The 26,800-nt window shown below is 34.0% G+C and overlaps 1 protein-coding gene across 6 annotated transcripts in view; it reads right to left on the bottom strand.

The window, feature by feature from the left end:
• Nucleotides 1-26,800, bottom strand: part of LOC111045543 (supervillin) — a 212,396-nt gene that overhangs the window by 75,402 nt on the left and 110,194 nt on the right. For all 6 annotated transcript variants that reach the window (XM_039429203.1, XM_039429201.1, XM_039429200.1 and 3 more), the window contains one exon: nucleotides 1,640-1,852. In XM_039429203.1, coding sequence (XP_039285137.1) covers nucleotides 1,640-1,852 — 213 coding nt within the window. The remainder of the gene's footprint in view (nucleotides 1-1,639; nucleotides 1,853-26,800) is intronic.

The raw sequence follows: 26,800 nt of genomic DNA, 5'->3' as shown, positions 1-26,800 counted from the left end.
TTTCCTTCACACAATTTCATTTTTCATCAAAAGAGAAGAGAAAACTGAAAACGAATAAGGTGAACAATATGATACAGATATATGGTACTGTACAATAGATTGTACCGCTATGACTTATCATTTCTCATAGACATTGACCATTCTTCTCTTCTCAAAGACCATGAAATTTTGATTAAAATACGTTCAAGAGACAATGGAACAATGACCTGAAAGAGATAGATAGAGTGAGTGTTTGTGTGTGTGTGAGAGAGAGAGAGAGTGAAACGCGAGAATCTGTGTCACCAAAGGTAGCAGCAAGATAAGTTTGTTTGACAAACTAAGAAATGGAAACAAAACAAAGTGGAGTTTAATCAAAAATCGGACAATGAACCTTCCTTTTTTGTATATTTGATTGGCGTAAAGTCACTGAAAGTAATTGAGCGTAGGCGTTTGATAAACTAATTATTGAACAAACAAAATATACCATTGCCGTCAACTAGTCTCCCCGACAGTTCATCCCCTACTAGAACGAAGGAGCTTGGTTGTCGGCGACAACTAAGCTCCCCGACAGTAGATCCCTTACTGGATATGAGGGGTCTGGTTTTCGTGATCTTACAGAAAAATAAGATCAAATAGGGTAAGATTGGTAAGATGGTAAGATGACAATGCTCCAACTATTAATTAATGTATGCCAATCATGTAATAGGTGAAACCAAATTCATATAAAGAAACTTCTCTATTATGCATGGATTAGGAAGGATGAATTTACAGTGAATAATAACGTTTCTATGTATAACCTGAGAGTTGCATCTCATAACATTTATAATATCAACTATTCAGATTTGACAATAGTGCGAAGACAATTGGGGTATCTTAGCTCAAAAATAATAAATATCATGCCAATATATCTTTCTAATAGGGGCAGACAGAGGATGGAACAGATAAATAAGTGGGTGATACAAAAATTTTTCTTCGACATCAGTCAAATATTATAATTACTAGTAATTTATTGTTAACTTCGATTTTTGTAGCTTTGATTATTAGTAAATAAATTTTTATATTGTCTAAACAGCTGATACTCTCACTCAGCGGTCAGGGTTTTGCCCTTGCTGGGTGGTGCCATGTAATTTTAATTTATTTGTAAAATAGCATAATATTATAATCTAGAATATTTCTTTTGTAAGTTTTTTTATTTTGTATTTTGTTTTTATGGGCAATAAAAATGTTAAAAAAAGTAAAGGAATGAGAATTGGAGAAATAAATTACAACTTTAAATGTAACAATGATTTACATTTTTCGACACTGCAAATTCTTTAAACTTTCTTGAACGACAACGCAAAATACTAGCAAAAACCAAGCTCCTTGCACGCTAGCGTCAACTAGTCTCCCCGACAGTAAATTCCCTACTGGTTCAGAGGGGACTAGTTGTCGGGACCAAGCTCCTCGGACGTTCACGACAACCAAACTCCCCGTCAGTTAAGCTGCTCTCGACAACCAAGCTCCTCTCTCAGGAGCTCAGTTGACGCCGAGAGTAGATCCCCTCGAAAGTGGTTTTAAAAGGAGCTTCACTGTCGGGGGGCTTAGTTGGCGCGTTCCCGTTATATCATCTTTGTAACTAATTTTTGTTCAATAAAATAAATGAACTGTTTAGATTGTTTACCTCTGAGCAATGGTCATAGTGGGCTCGTCCACTTGGTCACAGGCCTGAGGAGGCATTGGCTGAGTGAGGCATCTCCTCAGTCCCCCCATCAGGGCCTCACCACCTCCACCACCTCCCCCGTTCAGCACCATCCTCTCATCTTCCGAAAAAACAGCTGTTTGACTCTTGCTCTTCAACACATTCTGCTGACCGGGTGAGCCGACTGTCTTTACTCTGCAACAAAGACAATAAATAAATACTTAGATTAATAAATAATAATTATCAATTTAAATATCCAATGAAATTTAAATTATTATTATCATTATGCGGACGTGACCTTGTGTTCAAGGTCATTTGCATGCAGTGTTTTATTTCTTAGAATGTATTTTTTAATTTCTATGATTATGTATGTATATTTCAATTATTGAGAATATTTTCTAGTGATTCTTTATTTTGTATTTTGGCGAAATAAAGTTACTTTCTAATATTTCAGCAGTTGGTTTACTAAAATTTATTCAGTCTTTAAAATTTTCTTTATCTAAATTTATTTAATTTAATAAATTTTCTTTATCTTTCAATTTTTTTTGTGTTGTATATTTTGGCTCATATTCCTCCCCCTATAAATAAAAAATGATAACTTTCAAGTAGCCCAATAAAAATACTAAAACGATAAAATAATAATTTTATTAGTTCTAGAGCCTTGGCTCATACAGATACAAATGAGTTGTATGTACATCGAAGTCAATTACAAAATGAAGAAGGATAGGAGAACAGCGTTGCCGATTCTCGGCCTTGCCACTGCCTTCTATGGAGGGAAGCTGATACCACTATACATGATTTAATACCAACTGCTGATTCTTGTTAAAAATGATCAATTATATTTTATTCGTCAAAATTCAATATATTTTCCAGTGATTAAATAATAATAAATTTCCTTAATTGAGAATTAATATTTAGTTAATTACGTTTTATTTTTAAATTATTGAAAAACGCTCTGGCAACGTTGCAGTTAGAAATAAATAACGCTATCTGCTTAGTCGAATGATAGACAAGGATAACAGCACCAATGTTAATCAAATACTGCCATTATAACGTGGACCGCACTATAATAGCACTGCATAGTTGACACAAGCACATCGTTCTTATGGGTCGAGTCAAACGAGGCAAACGACAGAAGAGTCCTGCGACAGTCGAGACCAGCGACGGTAGAGGCCGGCGACATTCGAGGCCAGCGACGGTAGAGGACTCCTTATCATTCGTACACACCTAACCTCTTCTTTATTTCAACAAAAACTAACTGAAAGTAACCTTTTTCAAGTACCAGGTTACAGGGGACTAAACAATCGTCAACAATAACAAGATTATATTATTGTAATAGTGATTGAGGATAAACGCTCATAAAATTCGATAAATAGATCAACAGACAACTATAGTGAGGTCCACGTTATAATGACAGTGTTTGATTAGCAAATGGTATTGCTATCATCGTCTATCATTCAACAAATCGGATAGCACTATCTGCAGCTTTGCTCTGTTGCCAGATCGTCTTTTAACAATGTAGAATAAATTAATAATTAGTTGATAACATATTTCTCCTTAATTATGACAATCCATTATGAAATTAATATAAAACATAATTCCTTGCTTTGTACAAGAAATCATTTGACTTGTGTCAATATTGTATTATTGTACAATACATGATATCAATAAAATTGAAATTGAAATTGCTTAATAAAATATAATTGATCATTTTAAACGAGAGTGAACCGTTAACATTACATCAATAAACCTGTACAATACATGATATCAATAAAATTGAAATTGAAATTGCTTAATAAAATATAATTGATCATTTTAAACGAGAGTGAACCGTTAACATTACATCAATAAACCTGTACAATACATGATATCAATAAAATTGAAATTGAAATTGCTTATAAAATATAATTGATCATTTTAAACGAGAGTGAACCGTTAACATTACATCAATAAACTGTACAATACATGATATCAATAAAATTGAAATGAAATTGCTTAATAAAATATAATTGATCATTTTAAACGAGAGTGAACCGTTAACATACATCAATAAACCTGTACAATACATGATATCAATAAAATTGAAATTGAAATTGCTTAATAAAATATAATTGATCATTTTAACGAGAGTGAACCGTTAACATTACATCAATAACCTGTACAATACATGATATCAATAAAATTGAAATTGAAATTGCTTAATAAAATATAATTGATCATTTTAAACGAGAGTGAACGTTAACATTACATCAATAAACCTGTACAATACATGATATCAATAAAATTGAAATTGAAATTGCTTAATAAAATATAATTGATCATTTTAAACGAGAGTGAACCGTTAACATTACATCAATAAACCTGTACAATACATGATATCAATAAAATTGAAATTGAAATTGCTTAATAAAATATAATTAATCATTTTAAACGAGAGTGAACCGTTAACATTACATCAATAAACCTGTACAATACATGATATCAATAAAATTGAAATTGAAATTGCTTAATAAAATATAATTGATCATTTTAAACGAGAGTGAACCGTTAACATTACATCAATAAACCTGTACATTACATGATATCAATAAAATTTATTGAAATTGAAATTGCTTAATAAAATATAATTGATCATTTTAAACGAGAGTAAACCGTTAACAGTACATTAATAAACCTGTATCAGCTACCGTCTATGATAGGCAGTTATGTGACAAGACAGAGAATCGGCAGCGTTGTTCTGCTATCTTTCTCCACTGCCATTATAACGTGGACGTCACTATAGATATATACACACAGCTCCACTGACATTGAAATTCAAACTCTGCAACAGTCACTAACCTCACTCAAGAATTCTCGAGTTGACAATTTGAACGAGCCACGCATATTGATACACAATAATATTTACACCAACTAAATACACAGATGTGGATGAGGCAATGAGAATACTTCAACAACTGGGAACACTATTGATAAAACAATACAGAGTTTGAACAGCTACAGCATTTCTAGTGCATGTGAAGTTTGTGAACATGGTAGGAAACCGATACGGTAGCGTGTCGTAGAGAGGGGAGTAAAAGAAGGGAGGAAGAAATAGCGGAAGAGAGAGTGAGAGAATGAGAGAGAGGGAATGTGAGAGGGTGAGCAGGAGAGGAAATAAACGAACTTCCTCGCCATGTGGGGTGACCAGACTACTTGCATGTGAGAGTGAGAGAGATAGATAGATAGATTAGATAGATAGGTAGATTGTATTGGAGAGAGAGAGAGAGACAGAGTTAGTGTGTGTGTGTGTGAAAGAGAGTGTGTGTGAAAGAGAGTGTGTGTGAAAGAGAGTGTGTGTGAAAGAGAGTGTGTGTGAAAGAGAGTGTGTGTGAAAGAGAGTGTGTGTGAAAGAGAGTGTGTGTGAAAGAGAGTGTGTGTGAAAGAGAGTGTGTGTGAAAGAGAGTGTGTGTGAAAGAGAGTGTGTGTGAAAGAGAGTGTGTGTGAAAGAGAGTGTGTGTGAAAGAGAGAAGGAGGTGAAACAAACGAACTTCCTCGCCATGTGGGGTGACCAGACTACTTGCATGTGAGAGTGAGCGAGATAGAGAGATAGATTAGTAGATTGTATTGGAGAGAGAGAGAGAGAGAGTGAGAGAGAGACAGAGTTAGTGTGTGTGTGAGAGAGAAGGAGGTGAAATAAACGAACTTCCTTGCCATGAGGGGGGGAGGGGTACACTTGCACGATGTCATTCCGTACTCCCCAATACTCCCCATAGCAGGGGTGATATGATGATTTCGAAGGGTGTTTATGTAACACATGGAATACCGGTGGAGGGACGGTTAGTACCTTGTACAGTGAACTTCCAAAACAAGTGAGGGAGGTCACCTGTCTTTGTGTTTTGATTTTTTTCATGAGGAAACACTTTTCGAGCCGAGTGACTTGTAGGTTTGGTGACAATGCGGTTCATTGTTCAGATTGATTCGTATCTTTTTACAGTATCAACCCAGCTGTTACTGGTAATAGGTATCAGTAATATTGTTGTTGCTCTTATTACTGTTAAATATCGGGACACCGAGCTTCGCTTGTTATTTATTTATTGATAAACAGAACACAATTCTTCAAAATGATTGGGGAAGGACTAACAGGCACAGCCCAAAACTGTTTCTTCCCCGAATCTTGATTTATACACTATAAATGGTCCAAAAAGTAGGTTATGTTCCATACACTTGAATTCAGGTCCAATTTTCAGTCCAAATATTTGAAAACAGAGAAGTTCTAATTTAGATTGTTTGCAAACCAAATTGAATAAAAAATAACACTCACTAATCACTCAAAACTGTAAAATAATTATTATTATATTATGATTTACCATGTCATATCAACAAATCAGATTTTTTGATCGAGTCTATCAAAATTTCTAGACAATATTTTTCGTGAGATACGGTAAGCTGATTGATTACACAGCTGATCTCCCACACAAGCACACGCATCTTCTGTTATAGACAGACGACGAAATTATCATCTGTTTTTCCAAGGATGAATAATAATTATCCTTTTAATGTCCTTCAGCGAGTTTTCCCAGGGATGAGACCTAGTGCAATCGAATCTTTATATTATAAACCTACTATGTTCCGAATTTCGTGAGAATCGTTAGAGCCGTTTTCGGGATCCGGTGAAATACAAACATATAAACATCGAGACATATAAACAGAAGTTGCTCGTTTAATAGTATAGGATTGTTACTGTAAATAATCCTATTATATTAAGGGAGCAATTTCTGTATATGGTTATCTGGTTATGTATGTCCAACGGATATCGAAAACGGCTCAAACGATTTTCACGAAATTTGGAACATAGTAGGTTTATGATATAAAAATTCGATTGCACTGGGTCTCATCCCTGGGAAAATTTGCTGAAGGACATGAAAAGGATAATAATTATTCATCCTTGGAAAAACAGATGATAATTTCGTCGTCTGTCGATAACAGGAGATGTAAGTGCCTGTTTGGAAGAGAGACAGAATTATTATGTTCAGCTGTTCAACTATTTGCAATCAATCAGCTTATTCACGAGAAATATTAATCTAGAAATTTTAATCGTTTTGATCAAAATAATCTGGTTTGTTGACATGACATGCTACATCATTCTAAATAAGAGTATATCATAATTTTCAAAGTTAATCATTATTTTACAGTTTTAAGTGATTAGTAAGTGTTATTTAATTTTGTTTGTAAACGATCTAAATTAGATCTTCTCTGTTTTCAAACGTTTGGACTGAAAATTGAACCTGAATTCAAATGAACGGAGCATAACCTACTTTTTGAACCATTTATAGTGTATAAATCAAAATTCGGGGAAGAAACAGTTTTGGGCTGTGCATGTTAATCCTTCCCCAATCATTTTAAAGAATTGTGTTCTGTTCATCAATAAATAAATAACGAGTGAAGCTCGGTGCCCCGATATTGGGTATCAACAGTTCAACAGTTGAACAGTACCAGAAGAATAGAATAGAATTACTGCCTTTATTTGTCCTAGAGAGCGAAGTTAGAGCGCAGTCGGCCCTCTCTTGGATATCTATTAGTAGATAAACTAGATATAGTCATATTTTACAAGTGGGTTCGAATCCCGCCGGTAGAAACGGTTGTTTGGTTGGTTTTCATCAAATCACCCACGCAAAAGCTGAAAGCTCATGTGGGCATCATCTATAAAATAATAAAGGAAAAAATGGTTCATACACGTACGAGATATGAAATTTACGAATGACGCATCATCACGTCTGAACTAGGTCTCAACTGATGTAACTTGAAATTTTGCTTACAGATTCTCAATTTACCGAGGATGGTTATAGGCCTATCTCAAATTCTTCAAGATTTCAGTTTGTCAAGTTTTAAATTAGATCCTTGTGGAGCACGGGTTACCTGCTAGTCTACTTAAAATAAATGTTTGAAAATCCAAGATCTGACAATTTATTTCATTTGAGAAAATGACTAGTGATTCATGACCAGTCATCAATTTTTAGTAACTGTGATCTTCATATCACATTTATACTGAGTTTGCACCAATAGAGAGAATTGAATATCAGTTTGGTTCTGAACTGAATAAACAATTTTCTGCGTGATACGTAAAGGTGCGTACAGATATACGCGCCGCGAACATGAGCAATTCACTTCTAATCAGCTGATGCTAAGCTTTTTATATCTGTACCTTACCGTTTCTGTAAAAATACAGATATAGTCAGCTGTTTAAAAGTGAATTGCTCATGTTCGCGGCGCGTATATCTGTACGCACTAAGAAATTACATCTGTATTCATAAGATTTCATCTGAGAAATTACATCTGTATTCCTAAGATTTCTGGATTTTTTGTTGAAAATTTATTTTTTCAGGAATTTCAGGATTTTTTCTGAGAAAGAAAAACTGTATTCCTGAGATTTCCATTCTTTACTCTAGCAGCAATGAGAGTCAACTTCTCTCTTGTACTCACTCAATCAATTATATCTTACAATTTATTAGAACCAGTAACCTTTAAAAAACAAGGATTTAAAAATTCTTTAGATATTCCTTGGGATGTCAGGCAGACAGAAATATTTGTCATATGATAAACAATAAAATGATCCTTGTACAGTGAACCAATGCAGGTAAACAAGTAAAACACTTTGTATTAACAAACTACATCAAGTAGCAGATGGAAATTACTGAGATATCGCAATTATTCAAATGCTAATGAATAAATAATCATTATTAAACTGAAATCCAAATTAAACTGTAACTAAGCAATCAACCTACAAAAACTACAAAAATGTAAATCTTTTTTAGAGTAAACATCGATAAATATACATTTACAGCATTTAATTTGGATTTCGTTTGATAATGATTATTTACATCAAATAAGGAATATCAAGGAGGATATGAGTTGAGTCTAATGAATTTTCACGAAGCCTCAGCCTTTTTAAAACGGGAACTACTAATTTTTTATGAGACAGATAGTTATTATGTAATGGGCCTAGTGTTGCACAATTTACAGCTTTTGTTAGCAAGATGACTCCTTACATCAGGCTGTTTCACTTTTGCCACAAAGATAATCAAAACTCTTCATTCTACTAATTTTCCAACAATCGACTACAGATAGTCTACTTCTAGGCTATTATGAATCATTCTGAAGGAGCCTAGAGGCATATGAGATAACAGAGAGAGGAATAATACAGTAGTAAATGACCAATTGACAGTTGAAGACAACATTTAATAACAAAGAACAATATTAAATTTGATAATATCTCTATTTAATCACACTTACGCTTTATAAATTGCTACAGCGGAAGAACTAGTTATGCAAAGTAAAATAGCATTGAGTTAATTCTATAGGTGCGTACAGATATACGCGCCGCGAACATGAGCAATTCACTTTTAATCAGCAGACTATATCTGTATTTTTACAGAAACGGTAAGATACAGAGATAAAAAGCTTGCCATCAGCTGATTAAAAGTGCTCACCTTAAAGGTGCGTACAGATATACGCGCCGCGAACATGAGCAATTCACTTTTAATCAGCTGACTATATCTGTATTTTTACAGAAACGGTAAGATACAGATATAAAAAGCTCGGCATCAGCTGATTAAAAGTAAATTGCTCATGTTCGCGGCGCGTAAATCTGTACTCACCTTAAGAATAACAATATAGTGAGGTCCACGTTATAATGACAATATTTGATGAACTTTGGTTTTGCTATCCTTGTCTATCATTCGACAAAGCCGGTGGTACTATCCTTTTCTAGGTCCACAACGATGCCAATTATGTTTTTGACAGTGTAGAAATATAATTAATTAATGCAGAGACTCGACATTCCTATTCTTCTATCTTTATCCACTGCCATTATAACGTGGACCTCACTAGAATTTAATGACATTTTATCATATAGTGTGGTCCACGTTATAATGGCAGTGTTTGATTAGCAATGGTATTGCTATCCTTGTCTATCATTCAACAAAGCTATCTATTAGATAACGCTATCTATTTCTTGCTTTGTTCTGTTGCCAGATCGTCTTTTAACAATGTAAAATAAATAATTAACAAAATATTTCATCTTAATTATTTAAATTCATTATAAGATGATTGAAAAATATAATTTCTTGCTTAATAAAATATAATTGATTATTTTAAACGAGAATAAACCGTTAATATTACATCAATAAAGCTACTACGGTAGCTTGACAAGACAGAGGATCGGCAACGTTTTTCTCCTATCTTTCTCCACTGCCATTACAACGTGGACCTCACTATAGACAATTATAAATTCTAAAGTAGCCAAAAGATTTCTAAGATAACATAGTGAGCAATAATGACAGTAATACATGACCCATTGACAGAATTATATTGTTGAAGACAACATTTAATAACAAAGAACAAAATTATTTTTTCAATATCTCTATGATTTAATCACACTTAAGTCTACAATCTATAAAATGCTTTAGTGAAATAACTAGGTATGGCAAGTAATATAGCATATTGGGGTTGATACAATGAATCACTACAATAGAATTTGATGACATTTAGTCATAGAAATTAGGTCCAAAGAAGTTAAAGTGTAAAGGCGGATATTCACATATCAGTATCAGTGTCCGTTTCAGTGCGAATGCTAGTAGCTCTGTGAGCAGTAGATCTCACGCAGTATTCTCATTCACAAGTACCTGATTGAAACTATAGACCTTATGGAAATACAGCAATAGACTGGCTTCTCCACACATCTGTGTAATCACTTGTCAGCTGATTTATGGTGAATAATTCTAGAGTCTGATTTTTACTCTAATATTGGCGTATGAAGGAGGCTCCCCTTTCCTTTTATATTATCCTTGAAATGCAACATTTCCAAAGACCTTGTATATGCGTCAACGCGCAATGAAAAAAGGAACATACCTGTCAAATTTCATGAAAATCTATTACCGCGTTTCGCCGAAAATGCGCAACATATGAACATTAAGAGAAATGCCAAACCGTCGACTTGAATCTTAGACCTCACTTCGCTCGATCAATTATTCTCTTGAGTTCAAATAGGACTATTCCTACTCAGCCCGACCGAACGAGTATAAATACTCTCATAAGAACTCAAAGGAATAATATTTTTACTGAACAGGACACGGACTCTGATACTGATATGTCGCAAACTCAGCTTTAAAGCATAATGAAGTTATAACAGCTTTCACATATGTAATGAGAAAGTCATATGTCACATATGTCCTGAGATAAACGTAAATTAAAGTACTTGAAAAATAGTAGAATACTAAAAAATTATGAGCCTAGTAAACTAATAATGATTCAGGTAGCCTCTATTATTTACTAGCAGGTAACCCGTGCCCCGCAAAGATCTATTGAACTTGACAAACTGAAAACTTGACGTAATGAAATTTTGAAGAATTGTAAATAGGCTTATAGCCATCTTCGGTTGATTAAGAATCTATATGCAAAATTTGAAGTTAATAAGTCCAGTAGTTCAGACGTGATGATGCGTCAGACAAAATTTTCCAACCCCGTACTGGTATAAGCTAGTTCTTTCCTTCATAATAGTATAGATGAGCAGCTACTTAGACTTAAAAGCAAGCAATATCCAAACAGATTAGCTTCCCGGTCGTGTGTTAATGGGAAGGATATTTTATATCCTTCTAAGAGAATCGACAATTATTTTTTGAAACACCGCCGATTTATGAAGTTACATCACATTATTATAGTATCGTTATTCTAATTGCATCCAATCTTTATTCCCATTGATTAATTCTCTATACTTTGTAAAATTCGTTGAATAACCAGCATTATCGTCATTTAATGTAAGTTGGTGTATAAGCCAGTAAATATTGTAACACACATAAATAAAGAAATCTAATCTAATCTAATCTTCATTCAAGTGAGGTAGACTTGCTGGTATTCATAAGCATGAAAAATGAGTTTATTCCAACAAATTCTAAATTTGTATACGTTAAAATATTTTGGAAATGATGCCTAGATAATATATTTTATTGAATAAAATGGATATTTTAAAATGGATTTCTCTATTGCTAAAACAGAAAATTAAAATGAACGCGAGTCACAGTGGCATCGGAACAGCTAGACAGGAGTCAAACTCCAGCCAAATCACAGAGTGATACACTGAGCCGGGCTCTGAATCCTTCACGCCATACTATTCGTTCTAGAAGCTCAACCTCCAACTAGCCGCGCCTCCAGCCAATCACACGCAAGCAACGCAAAACTCAAGTTAGTACGCACGAATTAGTACTTTTGTTTAATGATAGATGGCAATACTAGGCACAGAGAATGAAATAATTCCTTCTACTTTGTGTACTAGCACAGATTAAATAAGTAATACTTACTATAAGTAATAAGTAATATTTACTTACTTTATGGTACTAGGTACAAGTAGTTACAGTTACTACCATTCTATTATACTAGTAGTTCTGTGCACAGTAGACCTCACGCAGTATTCTCATCCGCAAGTAACTGATTGAAACTATTATAGACCTTATGGAAATACAGTAATAGACTGGCTTCTCCACACATCTGTGTAATCACTTGTCAGCTGATTTATGATGAATAATTCTATACCGTAGTCTGATTTTTACTCTAATATTGGCGTATGTAGGAGGCTCCTTTTTCCTTTTATATTATCCTTGAAATGTAAAATTTCCAAAAACCTTGTACATACGTCGACGCGCAATTAAAAAAGAAACATACCTGTCAAATTTCATGAAAATCTATAACCACGTTTCGCCGTAAATGCGCAACATTTAATCATTAAGAGGAATGCCAAGCTCTCGACTTGAATCTTAGACCTCACTTCGCTCGGTCAATTAAGCGAGCAGTTTCTGTATTTTATATCTGGTTATTTATGTTCAACGGATCTCGAAAACGGCTCTTAACGATTTTCACGAAATTTGGAACATAGTAGGTTTATGATATAAAAATTCGTTTGCACTATGTCTCATCCCTGAGAAAACTCGCTGAAGGACATTAAAAGGATAATTCATCCTTGGAAGAACAGATGTCTGTATAACTTCGTCGTCAGTCGATAACAGAGTGATACACTGAGCCGGGCTCTGAATCCTTCACGCCATACTATTCGTTCTAGAAGCTCCACCTCCAACTAGCCACGCATCCAGCCAATCACACGCAAGCAACGCAAAACTCAAGTTAGTACGCACGAATTAGTACTTTTGTTTTATGAGAGATGGCAATACTAGGCACAGAGAATGAAAGAATTCCTTCTACTTTGTGTACTAGCACAGATTAAATAAGTAATACTTACTATAAGTAATAAGTAATATTTACTTACTTTATGGTACTAGGTACAAGTAGTTACAGTTACTACTATTCTATTATACTAGTAGTTCTGTGCACAGTAGACCTCACGCAGTATTCTCATCCGCAAGTAACTGATTGAAACTATTATAGACCTTATGGAAATACAGTAATAGACTGGCTTCTCCACACATCTGTGTAATCACTTGTCAGCTGATTTATGATGAATAATTCTATAGTCTGATTTTCACTCTAATATTGGCGTATGAAGGAGGCTCCCTTTTCCTTTTATATTATCCTTGAAATGTAAAATTTCCAAAAACCTTGTACATACGTCGACGCGCAATTAAAAAAGAAACATACCTGTCAAATTTCATGAAAATCTATAACCACGTTTCGCCGTAAATGCGCAACATTTAATCATTAAGAGGAATGCCAAGCTCTCGACTTGAATCTTAGACCTCACTTCGCTCGGTCAATTAAGCGAGCAGTTTCTGTATTTTATATCTGGTTATTTATGTTCAACGGATCTCGAAAACGGCTCTTAACGATTTTCACGAAATTTGGAACATAGTAGGTTTATGATATAAAAATTCGTTTGCACTATGTCTCATCCCTGAGAAAACTCGCTGAAGGACATTAAAAGGATAATTCATCCTTGGAAGAACAGATGTCTGTATAACTTCGTCGTCAGTCGATAACAGAAGATGCGTGTGCCTGTGTGGTAGATCAACTGTGTAATCATTCAATCAGCTTACCGTATCTCGCGAGAAATATTATCTAGAAATTTTATCAAAATAATCGATTTGTTGACATGACATGGTTTATCACTCTAAGGGCCGTTTGCACAGTCGAAGCTGAATTCAATCAGCTGGTGGCTTAAACTAAAAATGAACCATATTATAATGAACGAGACTTGCAATGGATTTAATCCAGTTTAAAATGAAATTTAGTTTAAACTGATAGTGTGCAAACGGCACTAAATCAGAGTATATCATAATATTCAAAGTTAATAATTATTTTACAGTTTTAAGTGATTAGTGAGTGTTATTTCGTTATTCAATTTGGTTTGTAAACAATCTAAATTAGAACTTTTCTGTTTTTAAATATTTTGACTCAAAATTGGACCTGAATTCAAGTGTATGAAACATAACCTACTTTTTAGACCATTTATAGTGTATAAATCAAAATTCGGGGAAGAAACAGTTATGGGCTGTGCCTGTTTGTCCTTCCCCAATCATTTTGAAGAATTGTGTCCTGTTATAAATAAATAACAAGCGAAGCTCGGTGCCTCGATATTTTATAGAAACAGCACAAGTAGAAACGATAGACCTTAACAGATGGTGAGTACTGTACAATCTACAGTGAACACTGTGCCACCCCTGAGGCTATACAAACACGTAAGGCCAACTTATAATTCTTGACCATTAATGGTAAAACTCCAGGACAGCTGATCAAAGGCATCAATTAACACTCTTTTAATGTTCCATCAACAAACAAAGAGCGACTCAAATTATGATCTTGATAATTATCCAGCATGGAAGCACTCCTTATTTGTCCTTAATCTAAGCTTTAATCAGCAGGCTGATGGGAATACGTGATTGCTTACCTACCAAGTGGAGCTAATACTTGTTAATCTGAAGAGCGAGTCCATTTCAGGAGAATGACCGTGATTCTACAATAGTGATTGCGCATGTGCAGACTTTAGATGAAACTCGGAATGGAAATAGATGTTTGTAGTTAGAATCTAGGATTAGAATAGTCTAGATTAGGATAGGATTGGTTAGATTTACTCGTATTAAGATGATTGAGTTTCAATTTAGGAACTATTTTTCAAAAATTTTAAAAAATAGTAGTTATGTGTATATCTAAAGTGAAAAATACCGCTTTTTATTTTTATTACATCAGAGTACAATATATTGTTTCATCATTGACTAAATGTTTCATCCCGAAACTGTTCTGTAGGAGCTCTCACGGTTCATGGTAATTATAAATACTGTAATACGATTCAAATGTTGTCACTACTGCACATTTTTGAATCTGATATTCTAAAGTTATAAGAAATTGATTCCTCATTATTCATTAAGCTCCAAACAATTGAATCAATTATTTTAATAAATAAAAAGACTTAGAAATTGTCAAAAACCACAGATTTTATTGAAAGTTAGAAAGACCGGTTTCGGCTGTTACTCCATTGTCAATCTCTGATAAACAGTTTATCAGAGATTGACAATGGTGTAACATAAATATAAATTTTTCAATAAAATATTGAAAGATAGAGAGACCAGTTCCGGTTGTTACACCATTGTAAACAGTTTATCAGAGATTGACAATGATATAACATAAATAAAAAAATTTCAATAAAATATTGAAAGATAGAAAGACTGGTTTCGGTTGTTACACCATTGTTAATCTCTGATAAACTGTTTACAATGGTGTAACAACAGAAACCGGCCTTCCTATTTTTCAATATTTTATTGAAACATTTTTATTTATGTTACACCATTGTCAATCTCTGATAATCTGTTTATTTTTGCTTGATGATAGATGGCAATACTAGGCACAGAGAATGAAAGAATTCCTTCTACTCAAATCACTTGAATTAGTGTTATAAATAAGGTTATATCGGCTGGCTCAGGTCAAGTGTTGAAGTTTTCAGGTCGCACCTGAACCATTTCAGGGCCACTGAACATGACCTAACGCCTGTTTTTAGGCAGCTTATTAATTAGATATTTTCAAAATTCTAATATTGTAGTTCGAAATTCAATATTATTGACCGAGCGAAGTGAGGTTTGGCATTTCTCTTAATGCTTAAATGTTTAAATGTTTTTATGTTGCGCATTTACGGCGAAACGCAGTAATAGATTTTCATGGAATTTGACAGGTATGTACCTTTTTAAATTGCGCGTCGACGTATATACAAGGTTTTTGAAAGTTTTGCATTTCAAGGATAATATAAAAGGAAAAAGAGACTCCTTCATACGCCAATATTACCGTAAAAATCAGACTTATTCATCATAAATCAGCTGTCTAGTGGACTATAATACTACCCGTTCAAAAACATCGAACATCTTGAAAATTAATCTTTCCATCAACGTTAGTAGACAGTTGACTATAATACTACCCGTTCAAAAACATAGAACATCTTGAAAATTGTATCTTTCCATCAACGTTGTAGACAGTTGCAGCTAGACCTGATAACAGCGCTCACACTCACATTCCGGGACGACACGACACGGTGCGATAGGACAGAAAGCTCTATATTTATTTAGGATTTTTTCTAGACATTTTAAATTGATAGATTATTTATTAATTTTTGAGAAAACATAACAACAGGTCAATGTAACTTACTGAGCGCGAGGTCTACTGTTCACAGAACTACTAGTAATAGAGAATGTCGCTACTGACAGAAGTTGAGCACGTGAAGGTTTTCTACCAATTGTTAAAATTTTGATAAATACCGAAGAGGGTTCCAACCTATTAGTAGAGGTTCGATAAATTTGAAATAGGTGCCATTTTGATGAACAATACAGGATATGGGTTAAGCGTCCTCCTAACCTTTCGTGACTTAAGCCCTTCCTAAGCTATTTGAAGCATCCAGACGGAATATTAAGTGCAATGAAAGAGCTTTTCCGAGTATCCTAGATCGAACACACCCCTGTGAGGAATATCCCAGTCAACCTTGACTTTTAACAATTCAGTGATGAGAATGGAAAAATCAGGCCAAGAATAGATGAACCCTCCCTTCCACTATCAAACAATATTAAGACCGATAGGAAAGAGGAATTGCAAGGAAATTGATCTGAAAAGGTCAATGTTGATTCAAGGACTTTAAGCATTTAGAACTAGACTATCACGAAGAGAAGCAAATTTCCAGATTGTGACGTAAGAAGGAACATGGTCTTGAAATGGCAGGGGTTTGTTGTATTTGTAGGAGTCGGAACTTAGGGATGTATAGAGAGGTCCACGTTATAATGGCAGTGTTTGATTAGCAATGGTATTGCTATCCTTGTCTATCATTCAACACAGCGGATAGCGGTAACTCTTTCTCGCTTTGCTCTGTTGCCACATCGTCTTTTAACAATGTATAATTAATATTTAATTTAAAAAGTGAAAGTGACATAACAAACATTTTGATTTGGACAGTATAGTATAATTGGAAATGGGACAGTTTTGGGCATGAGCCTGTTGTGCCTTTCCTCATGTTAAGTATTTGAACACAATGTGATAAATTTAAAATATTGGAAGTTAGAAAGACCGGTTTCGGTTGTTACACCATTGTAAACAGTTTATCAGAGATTGACAATGGTGTAACATAAATAAAAATTTTCAATAAAATATTGAAAGATAGAAAGACCGGTTTCGGTTGTTACACCATTGTAAACAGTTTATCAGAGATTGACAATGGTGTAACAACCGAAACCGGTCTTTCTAACTTCCAATAAAATCTGTGGTTTTCGACAATTTCTTAGTCTTTTTATTTACTTAATATGAATAATTACCACAATATCAACTTCTCAGCTACACAAAAAAAGAAAAAATATATACATTCACTTACACTGCATGTAACAAATCACTTGAATTGATGTTATAAATAAGGTTATATCGTATGACCTGGCTGACTCATGTCAAGTGTTGAAGTTTTCAGGTCGCACCTGATCCATTCCAGGGTCACTGACATGACCTAACGCCTGTTTTAGGCAGCTTATTAATTAAATATTTCAAAATTCGAATATTGTAGTTCAGAATTCAATATGGTACCATTCAAAAATAATAATAGGAAATGTCGACAGAAGTTGAGCACGTAAAGGTTTTCTACCAATTATTGTTTAAATTAATACCGAAGAGGGTTTCAGCCTTGAGTGAAGGTTCGATAAATTTGAAATAGGTTGCATTTTGATGAACAGTACAGGATATGGGTTAAGCGCCTGCTAACCTTTCGTGACTTAAGCCCTTCCTAAGTTATTTGAAGCATCCTGACGGAATATTAAGTGCAATGAAAGGGCTTTTCCGAGTGTCCTAGATCGAACACGCCCTTGTGAGGAATATCCCATACAACCTTGACTTTTAACAATTCAGTGATGAGAATGGAAAAATCAGGCCAAGAATATACAAACCCTCCCTTCCACTATCAAACAATATTAAGACCGATAGGAAAGAGGAATTGCAAGGAAATTGATCTGAAAAGGTCAATGTTGATTCAAGGACTTTAAGCATTTAGAACTAGACTATCACGAAGAGAAGCAAATTTCCAGATTTTGACGTAAGAAGGAAAATGGTCTTGAAATGGCAGGGTTTGTTGGATTTGTGGGAGGAGGAACTTAGGGATGTATAGAGAGGTCCATGTTATAATGGCAATGTTTGATTAACAATGGTATTGCTATCCTTGTCTATCATTCAACACAACGGATAGCGTTAACTCTTTCTCGCTTTGCTCTGTTGCCACATCGTCTTTTAACAATGTATAATTAATATTTAATGTAGAAAATATTTCGTCTTAGTTATGAGAATTCATTGCGAAATTATTGAAAAATAGCTATTTATGAATTAAGATCGTAATGCGCGACTTTATCGCTCGCGCAAAACAGTTATCACGCGACGTGAAGCGGAGCGTGATAATTTTGCAAGAGCGATAAAGAAGCATTACGCGCGAATTACATACAATTTTTTTTCTACAACTGCACAAACCTGTTAAATCACTTATATCTGGCGGAGTTTATAATGATTCGTCTACACTGATATCCATCATGGCTGTAGAATCGGTACAATTACCGACTTTTTAGGTTAAGATCTGACCGAGAGTGGTTTGTCTTTGGCGAGCTGCTTATTATCAGCTGATTAGCGAGCGTAAAGAAACTCTTCTGCGCATTCGCGAATGATTTGCGAGCGTAAAGAAAATCTACTGCGCATGCGCAGATGGTTAGCGAGCGAAAAAGTAGATTCTCCTCAGAAAGAAGCTGTTTTACGAGGAGAATTGAGTATGTAAGTTCTTTCTTTACGCACAGTTGTAGAAAAATATAATTTGTTGCTCAATAGAATATAATTGATTATTTTAAACGAGAGTGAACCGTTAATATTACATCAATAAACCTGTATCAGCTACCGTCTATGGAATGCAGTAACAAGACAGAGGATCAGTAACGTTTTTCTCCTATATTTCTCCACTGCCATTATAACGTGGACCTCACTATAGTTGGTAGAGACGTAGATGCTGAAATTTTTCTTGAATGCTGATTTCTTAAATTTATTCATTCTACCAATCAGGCCAGGATATGATAGCTTTCTGTGTTGTTGTGAAGAGGAGGTTGTGGTGGAAATCCACATTAAATGAAAACAACTTGATATTTATTTATTTGTTGATTCAAATACGAATATTGTCAAAAACCTTGGTTTTTTCTCAAACAATTTGAGATACTAGTTTCGGTCTTTAAATCGTTATCAATCTCTAGTGACCCAGAGTTTACTCTAGTGATGGTGAAACAACTAGTGGTTTTGACAATACCATGTCATTTAATGTTGTGATAATGTAGGTGTGATTTCGGAGGCACTGAATAATTCAGAATAATTTTAATCTAACTGAAAATTTTTCATGTCAAATCTGTGGTTTGTAAATACTGTTTATAGTCTTATTATTCATAGTAATAATAGTTATTTATAGTATCTATTTGATTCAAAATTTACTCGTTTATCTGAGTATTGAAGAGCGTAAATTGTATTTTAAAAAGTGAAAGTGACATAACCAACATTTTGATTTGGACAGTATAGTATAAATTGGAAATGGGGCAGTTTTGGGCATGAGCCTATTGTGCCTCTCCTCATGTTGAGTATTTGTACACAATGTGATAAATAAATAGATAATGTGAAATTTTTCTTCTATGTTGGGTTTTGAAGCATCTAAATTTAAAAATCTACTTTGTAAAAATAATCAAGAACTCAAAATTTTGTGAAGTGGACAACTACAAAGCTTAACCTATTTCGGACTATGTGTAACCTTATCTAAATTTGGGAGAGGAATAGCACAAGGTTACCTTATTTTCTCTCTCCCTATCATTTTTGATGATGTACTTGTTGTATGAATCAATGAAGAATGAAAAGAAAAGTATGGATAAGTACCATAATATCACCTTAACAACCAATCAGAAAGTTTGGAGAGAACATTGTGATAACTTGTTCCTATACGAGTTTATAAATTGTCACCTGGTCATCTTACAAAATTGAATTGAATTTTAAATTAGGTTTAAAACTGAGTAAGTTTATATTTTAATTGGAATTAAATGTACTGGAACTAAAGCTTGATTCATCTTTGGTACAAAATAGTTGCGGGCTCGACATCCTCTACATAGGTTTTAAATTAAGATGATCAAAATCAAACTTGAACTGGTGTGAATACGAGCAAGGTACACTTTTCATGAGTGTATTGATAAAGAATCTGTCCTTCGAGTCTAACGAATGAGTTGGGAACGAAATGTTTCCTGTAGTGTTGTTCACCTGATCAATTAGAACCAACAGATTTTAATCAACAAACGGTAGACACCCAGATAATTATTGTTTATTGTTTCAGACGCCTGAAAACTTCAACACCCAGCTGTTCAAATGTGAAACGTGAAAACATACATCAGTTGCAGCAATATGAGGAGAATATTGTCAGACGATTCAACACTCTTATACGTTACAATATTCAATCTTTCACTTTTGAAAAATATATCAATATTAGAATAATAAGAATATTATTAACAGCAATGTCAAAGGATTCTATTGTTCAAGTGGAGGAGGAGGATTGATTGAGTACTTTATTTATGTAGATTACAATATATACTGGCTTATACACTTATATACAAATCTTACAATACAGTAAAATTATAGATGAATTTACATAATATAGACTAAGAAAATAATTATTGAACTGTATATGATATGATGTTCAGCGGCGTAGCATTCAGACACGTGAATAGAACGAATAAAATAAATATATGGCACTCATTATTATTCATAAGGACTAGTTTTCTTGATCGTTACGAGCAATCGTATACAAATGGCAATAGAACGGTGGAGAGAGATGGAAGATGTCAGATATGGGCACAATAAGAGAAGGATGAGTACAAAAAGAGAAGGATATAAGTACAAAAAATAGTAGGATGAGTTCAAAAAAGGAGGATTAGTACAAAAAGTGAAGGATTAGTACAAAAAGAGAAAAATGAGTACAAAAAGAGAAGGATATAAGTACAAAAAATAGTAGGATGAGTTCAAAAAAGGAGGATTAGTACAAAAAGTGAAGGATTAGTACAAAAAGAGAAAAATGAGTACAAAAAAGAGAAGGATATAAGTACAAAAAATAGTAGGATGAGTTCAAAAAAGGAGGATTAGTAAGTACAAAAAGTGAAGGATTAGTACAAAAAGAGAAAAATGAGTACAAAAAGAGAAGGATTAGTACAAAAAGAGAAGAATGAGTACAAAAGAGAAGGATGCGTACAAAGAGAGAAGGATTAGTACAAAAAAAAAGATAAAGTACAAAAAAAGGAGGATTAGTACAAAAAGAGAAGGATGAGTACAAAAAGAGAAGGATGCGTACAAAGAGAGAAGGATTAGTAAAAAAGGAAATGATAAAGTACAAAAAGAGAAGGATGAGTACAAAAAAGGAGGATTAGTACAAAAAGGGAAGGATGAGTACAAAAAGAGAAGGAAGAGTGAAAAGGAAAGGATGAATGAAACTGAGAGAGAGTAAATATGATTGTTCAAAAGTATTAAAGTGAAGAATAACAACTTGAAGGATATGAGGAAATTAGGATATATTAGAATATCTTATGAAATGGGATAAAGAAGATTGACAAAAAGGAACACTTTGAACTGAGAGAAAAAGATAAAGAAATTATATGAAATAATGGACAAGGAGAAAGGCAGAACAAGGAAGAAGATGATAACAATGAGAGAGAGAATGACGGGAGAAGAACTGAAGAATATAGTACAAAAAATACAAAATAGAAGGAGAGGAGCAAGTATTGGGCAAACAGCTAGAATTAAGAAGAGAAGGTAGATAAATGATAAGAAAGAATTGACAAGGAGGAAGGCAGAACAAGTGAGAAGATGAAGAAATATGAGAAAAAGGATGACAGGAGAAGAAATATTTAAGGGAAAATCTACAAAAGAGAAGAGAAACAAGTAATGAGGAAATAGGGAAGGAGAATAATGAGCACACTGTAAATGTAGAACAAGAGACGATCGAAAAATATCTGATGGGAGGTGAGAAATAGGGAGTGGGATCAAAAGAGACCAATCAAGAGGGAATATAAAGGGAAAAAGAGGAAGGACAATGGTAGAGTACATTGTAAGAAAATAGATGATAATTTGAGAAGAGAAAAACAAAAATAGAGAGAAAGGGGAGGGATGTAGACGGTGAACTGGAGAAAAGACAGAAGGGAACAAAAAAAAAGAAAATAGGATTGAACCATTTTCCAAGGGGATATGTCAGTGGCGGCTCCTCTCAAGGTTGCAAGGTTGCACAACCCCCAACAAATCAGGCAATAGAAAGAGATTTTCATTTTTTAAAACGTCTTAATAACACTTCAATTTGATAGTCATTTTTTGAAAATTATTTTCTCAATTCCGACAAAACTCATGCAGCAGAAAGGCATAACAGATAGTTGAATTTGCGCGGTCCGAAGAAGGAACACATAGCATTCGCAACCCCCTATGACACGTCGCTTATATGGGAGAATAACATTGGAAGCCGAAAGTGCTGGCAAACCAGTTGGTTGCTATGGCAACGGATGGCTTTTTGAGGATGGCATGGTTGCAGCTTTCCTACAACCATTGTCATTAGTTCCTACAGTCATTCTATAGAAACAAACGATACGATACGAACAATATCGATCTATAAATACTGCCTTTGTATCGATAGTCGATAGTATCACACTATAGACGACAGACCACATTGAAAAGTTTTGTTTGTTTTGATTTGAGGATTGTATAAGTGATATGTAATAAACGAGGATAATATGTAAGAGATCGTGTAATAAACAAAAGCTATAATGATTCTTATAAAATTATAAATCATCCAATTTATTGGATGATTTATTTAGTTTAATAGCAAATAACAATGAAATTGAACTTGGGAAGTTTGGAAGACCTCCAAATCTTGAAAATTCCACACAAGCTGTAAAATTGGGTTTGCTTGAGCGCGTAAGTACAAGCGGCATTTGAAAAATATATAAATTATTGTATTTTCAGGCTAATAATTGAGACTGATAGATGTAAAACAGTTTCGGGTTTTCTGTTTCTATTGTATTGTTTGAATCTTGTAACTTATTCACTTTCTTATAATCTCTTACAGTGACTTGGGATTATGTTGAGAGAAAAAATAATATACGGTAATTCAAGTTCTATTAATAATTAATAGTTAATTAATAATTAATAATAATAATTGACGATTTAATAATCCCAATTTATTGCTTTCTTATTTACTATGTAAGTTAGGATTGATATCTACAACCTCCAAACTGTATTTACACCAGCCGCCACTGGGATATGATTTGGGAAATTCAATTGAAAAATTACTGATACTGATACTAATTACTAATACTTAATAATTACTAATACTTAATTATTACTAATACTTAATAATTACTAATACTTAATAATTACTAATACTGATTTGAGGAGAATTGAAGAATCGCTGAAATTGGAGAAACAGGAAAACAGCATAAGCAGAAAGATGAGGAAAAGTAGACACTCTACACTCTACAGCAATGAGGTAATATTTGTATTGTCATCTTGCTCTATCACGCCAGCGGTCGGCAGATGAGAGATGATCATCATCATCTTGGAAGAGGAGTTGTGCAAGAGAAAGAGAGAGTGAGAGGGTGTGAAGGAAAGAGAAATGTAGAGAGAGATAGATAGAGAGAGAGATAGATAGAGAGAGAGAGAGAGAAAGAGAGTGTGAGAAGAATAGGGTTTGAGAGAGAGACAGAAATAATAATAATAATAATAATAAAGTTTAATAACAACCTGCAAAGGAGTAAAGAAATAGTGAGATAGTGAGAGAGACGGGGAGAGGAGAAGAAGAAGAAGAAGAAGAAGAAGAAGAAGAAGAAGAAGAAGAAGAAAAAGAAGAAGAAGAAGATTGAGGATAGAGAGGATTGAGAGATAAAGAGGGAACGAGTGTGTAAGAGAGTGAGAGCGAGAAGGAATGGATGAGACAGAGTGAAAATTATAAAATGGGAGACAGAGTGAGAGTGTGAGAGATCGAGAGAGTAATGGAGAGAGAGTAATAGAGAAAAGGGAGCGAGTGAGAGCTAGAGTGAATGATAGAATGATTGTAACTGGTTTCGGTGAAGATGAGCCGACGGAGCACGTCTACAATGGATCATAGATCACGATCCAGAGAGGAGGAGGATCAGAATGGATCACGACTCGATTACGATAGCAGCACGACACGACAAGGCTGCAGCAATCCACCTGTTGCTCTGTTGCTTTTTGGCTCTGAGGAACGACACGAGTTTGTACGAACAGCAAGCTGAAAACTATGTATGCGTGTCGTTGTTTATTGTCGTTCTTTATAATCTATGAATATATATTTTTTTCCTACAGTTACGTTGAAAAGTGGCCATTGCTGCACTGATTACAGAACGCAAAGAATCACTTTTCCGCTCTAGTGCGGGAAAAATTTTTCTGCACTCCAGATTTGCAACATGGCAACGCAAAATACTTAGTAGGTTATATGGAGCACCAGTGCAGCAAAATCAAAATGAAGTTGGTAACAGTGACTGCTGTGGCTGCTATAGTGAGCAGAGGTGCAACCAAGCACAACGCGCTAATTATTAGTATTAGATATTATAACCAAGGACAACATTTTTATTCAATTTCACAATAAATTAAGGTTTTTATCAATAATAAAATTACACAGAAAAACATTTGATGCATTTCAGGCAATTTTACCCATAATTACCCACTTTTCATATTCAATGGTAACTGTAGGAAAAACTTAATGTGAAATACGTGCGCAAAGTTCCTCTGCTGCACTCAACAAACCATTCCGTAAACGTTTCTTTCGGTGCAGCAAACTGTCACTTTGCGCACTAGTTGCACAAATAACTATTCTCGATTTATATAAGGAACACGAGTATTGTGATTGTCCAATTGGTTCTTGATAGTAAAGTTTTATCAAATGTGATTGTCCGAAAAACTACAAAGTCGAACGAATTTGGTATTGATTCTCATTGAAATCATGATTGATTCCCATGTTGTGTCAACATTTGTAATAGGAAACAACTACAATAGACTCGAGAACTATTTCAGGAATAGGGCCCTGTTTAATAAAACCTTAGAAATAAGTTGAAGTATAATTGTTTTTGTATGGATTAATATAATTTATTATTTATTTATCACATTGTGTACGAGGAAAGGCACAACAGGCTCATGCCCAAAACTGTCCCATTTTCAATTTATACTATACTGTCCAAATCAAAATGTTGGTTATGTCACTTTCACTTTTCAAAATACAATTTACGCTCTTCAATACTCAGATAAACGAGCAAATTTTGAATCGAATAGATACTATTAGAGCGTAGAATCAAAAAATCTAGAACAATAACTTAATAATCATTCAAAAAGTCTAAATTTTGAATGGAACTAGACATTTTCGAGCTAAAAACTATAAGATTACTGGATAAAGTGAACGATTTCATTGTCTCAGATTTCATTTTGATCACTTACCTATTACTTTAGAATTGAATATAACAGCAAATGCAAACAACAGTAATAACAGTATCTCTGATTATTTCAAGCTCACCTGGTTTGATAACAAGGAAGTGCATTTTAATTATGTTTCCTTTTAATCTAGGAATGGACACGTTAACCGTCGGTCCTGGCTGCCTGAAAAGCAGTCGTTAGGTCATGCCAGAGGCATCAAATTGATCAGTGCGACCTGAAAACTCTGACACCAGACCTGAGCCAGCCAGGTCACACGATATTATTATTATTATTATTATTATTATTATTATTATCTAGGAATGTCCCCGTTTGATAAAACCATAGAGGGAAGATGGAGAGCCAATATTCTATTATTTGTATATGATAGAACTTACAATCATAACCTTTAATTAGAGAAACTCAGATTACAAAAAAAAGTTCAATCCAGAATGGAAGTAAAATTAATTCAATCCTTAAACAGGAACGCATGAGTTGTTAGGCTACTATAATACAGGAACGAATACAAAGAAAACTATGAAATATTAATCCATGTAATATTTGATCTATGGTAAGCAGGTGATTTATTTTTGTACAGGAGCACAACCAGGGGGTATAGAAATTCAAGAATATTCATTTATTTATTTATTTACTCAATGATAGAATATCATAGAATATACAATATCACTCTCATCTATGAGAATTGTGAATTAAAAGTAGACATCTTTCACCTCAAAAACCTCCGCTCGAAATCAGCAAACAAATAAAATGATAATAGAAATTCGTATAACCAATGATGAAGATACTAGATACCAATAATTAGTCTAAAACTATGGAACAAATTAATCACTTTTGCTTCCATTCTGAATTAAACTGAATTTTATTTTTGTCTTCTCTGTATCAAATTCTCTAATTGAAGGACCTGTAGCTTCTATCCAGAGGAAACTTAGAAGATTTAAACTAAGATTATTTTATTCTATGGTTCTATCATAGACTGTAATTTATAATGAAACACTAATTACAAGCAGACAAATGCAGCATTTAGTTGCAGTGATAGTAGTTTTAATTTTTCTGCTCAAAATTTTCAAGTTTATTTCAATATTATTGAAACTTTCGGATTGTTTAGTGTTATTTCCAGCTCTTATCAACCCTTCGAAATTCAAAATTCATCAGTCATATCTCGAATACTTATTCTCTGAGTGTTAA

Source organism: Nilaparvata lugens, chromosome 5 (genome assembly GCF_014356525.2).
Source record: "Nilaparvata lugens isolate BPH chromosome 5, ASM1435652v1, whole genome shotgun sequence".
NCBI lineage: Eukaryota > Metazoa > Arthropoda > Insecta > Hemiptera > Delphacidae > Nilaparvata > Nilaparvata lugens.
Note: the sequence above shows the minus strand (reverse complement) of the source record. Positions and strands in the feature narration are given on the sequence as shown.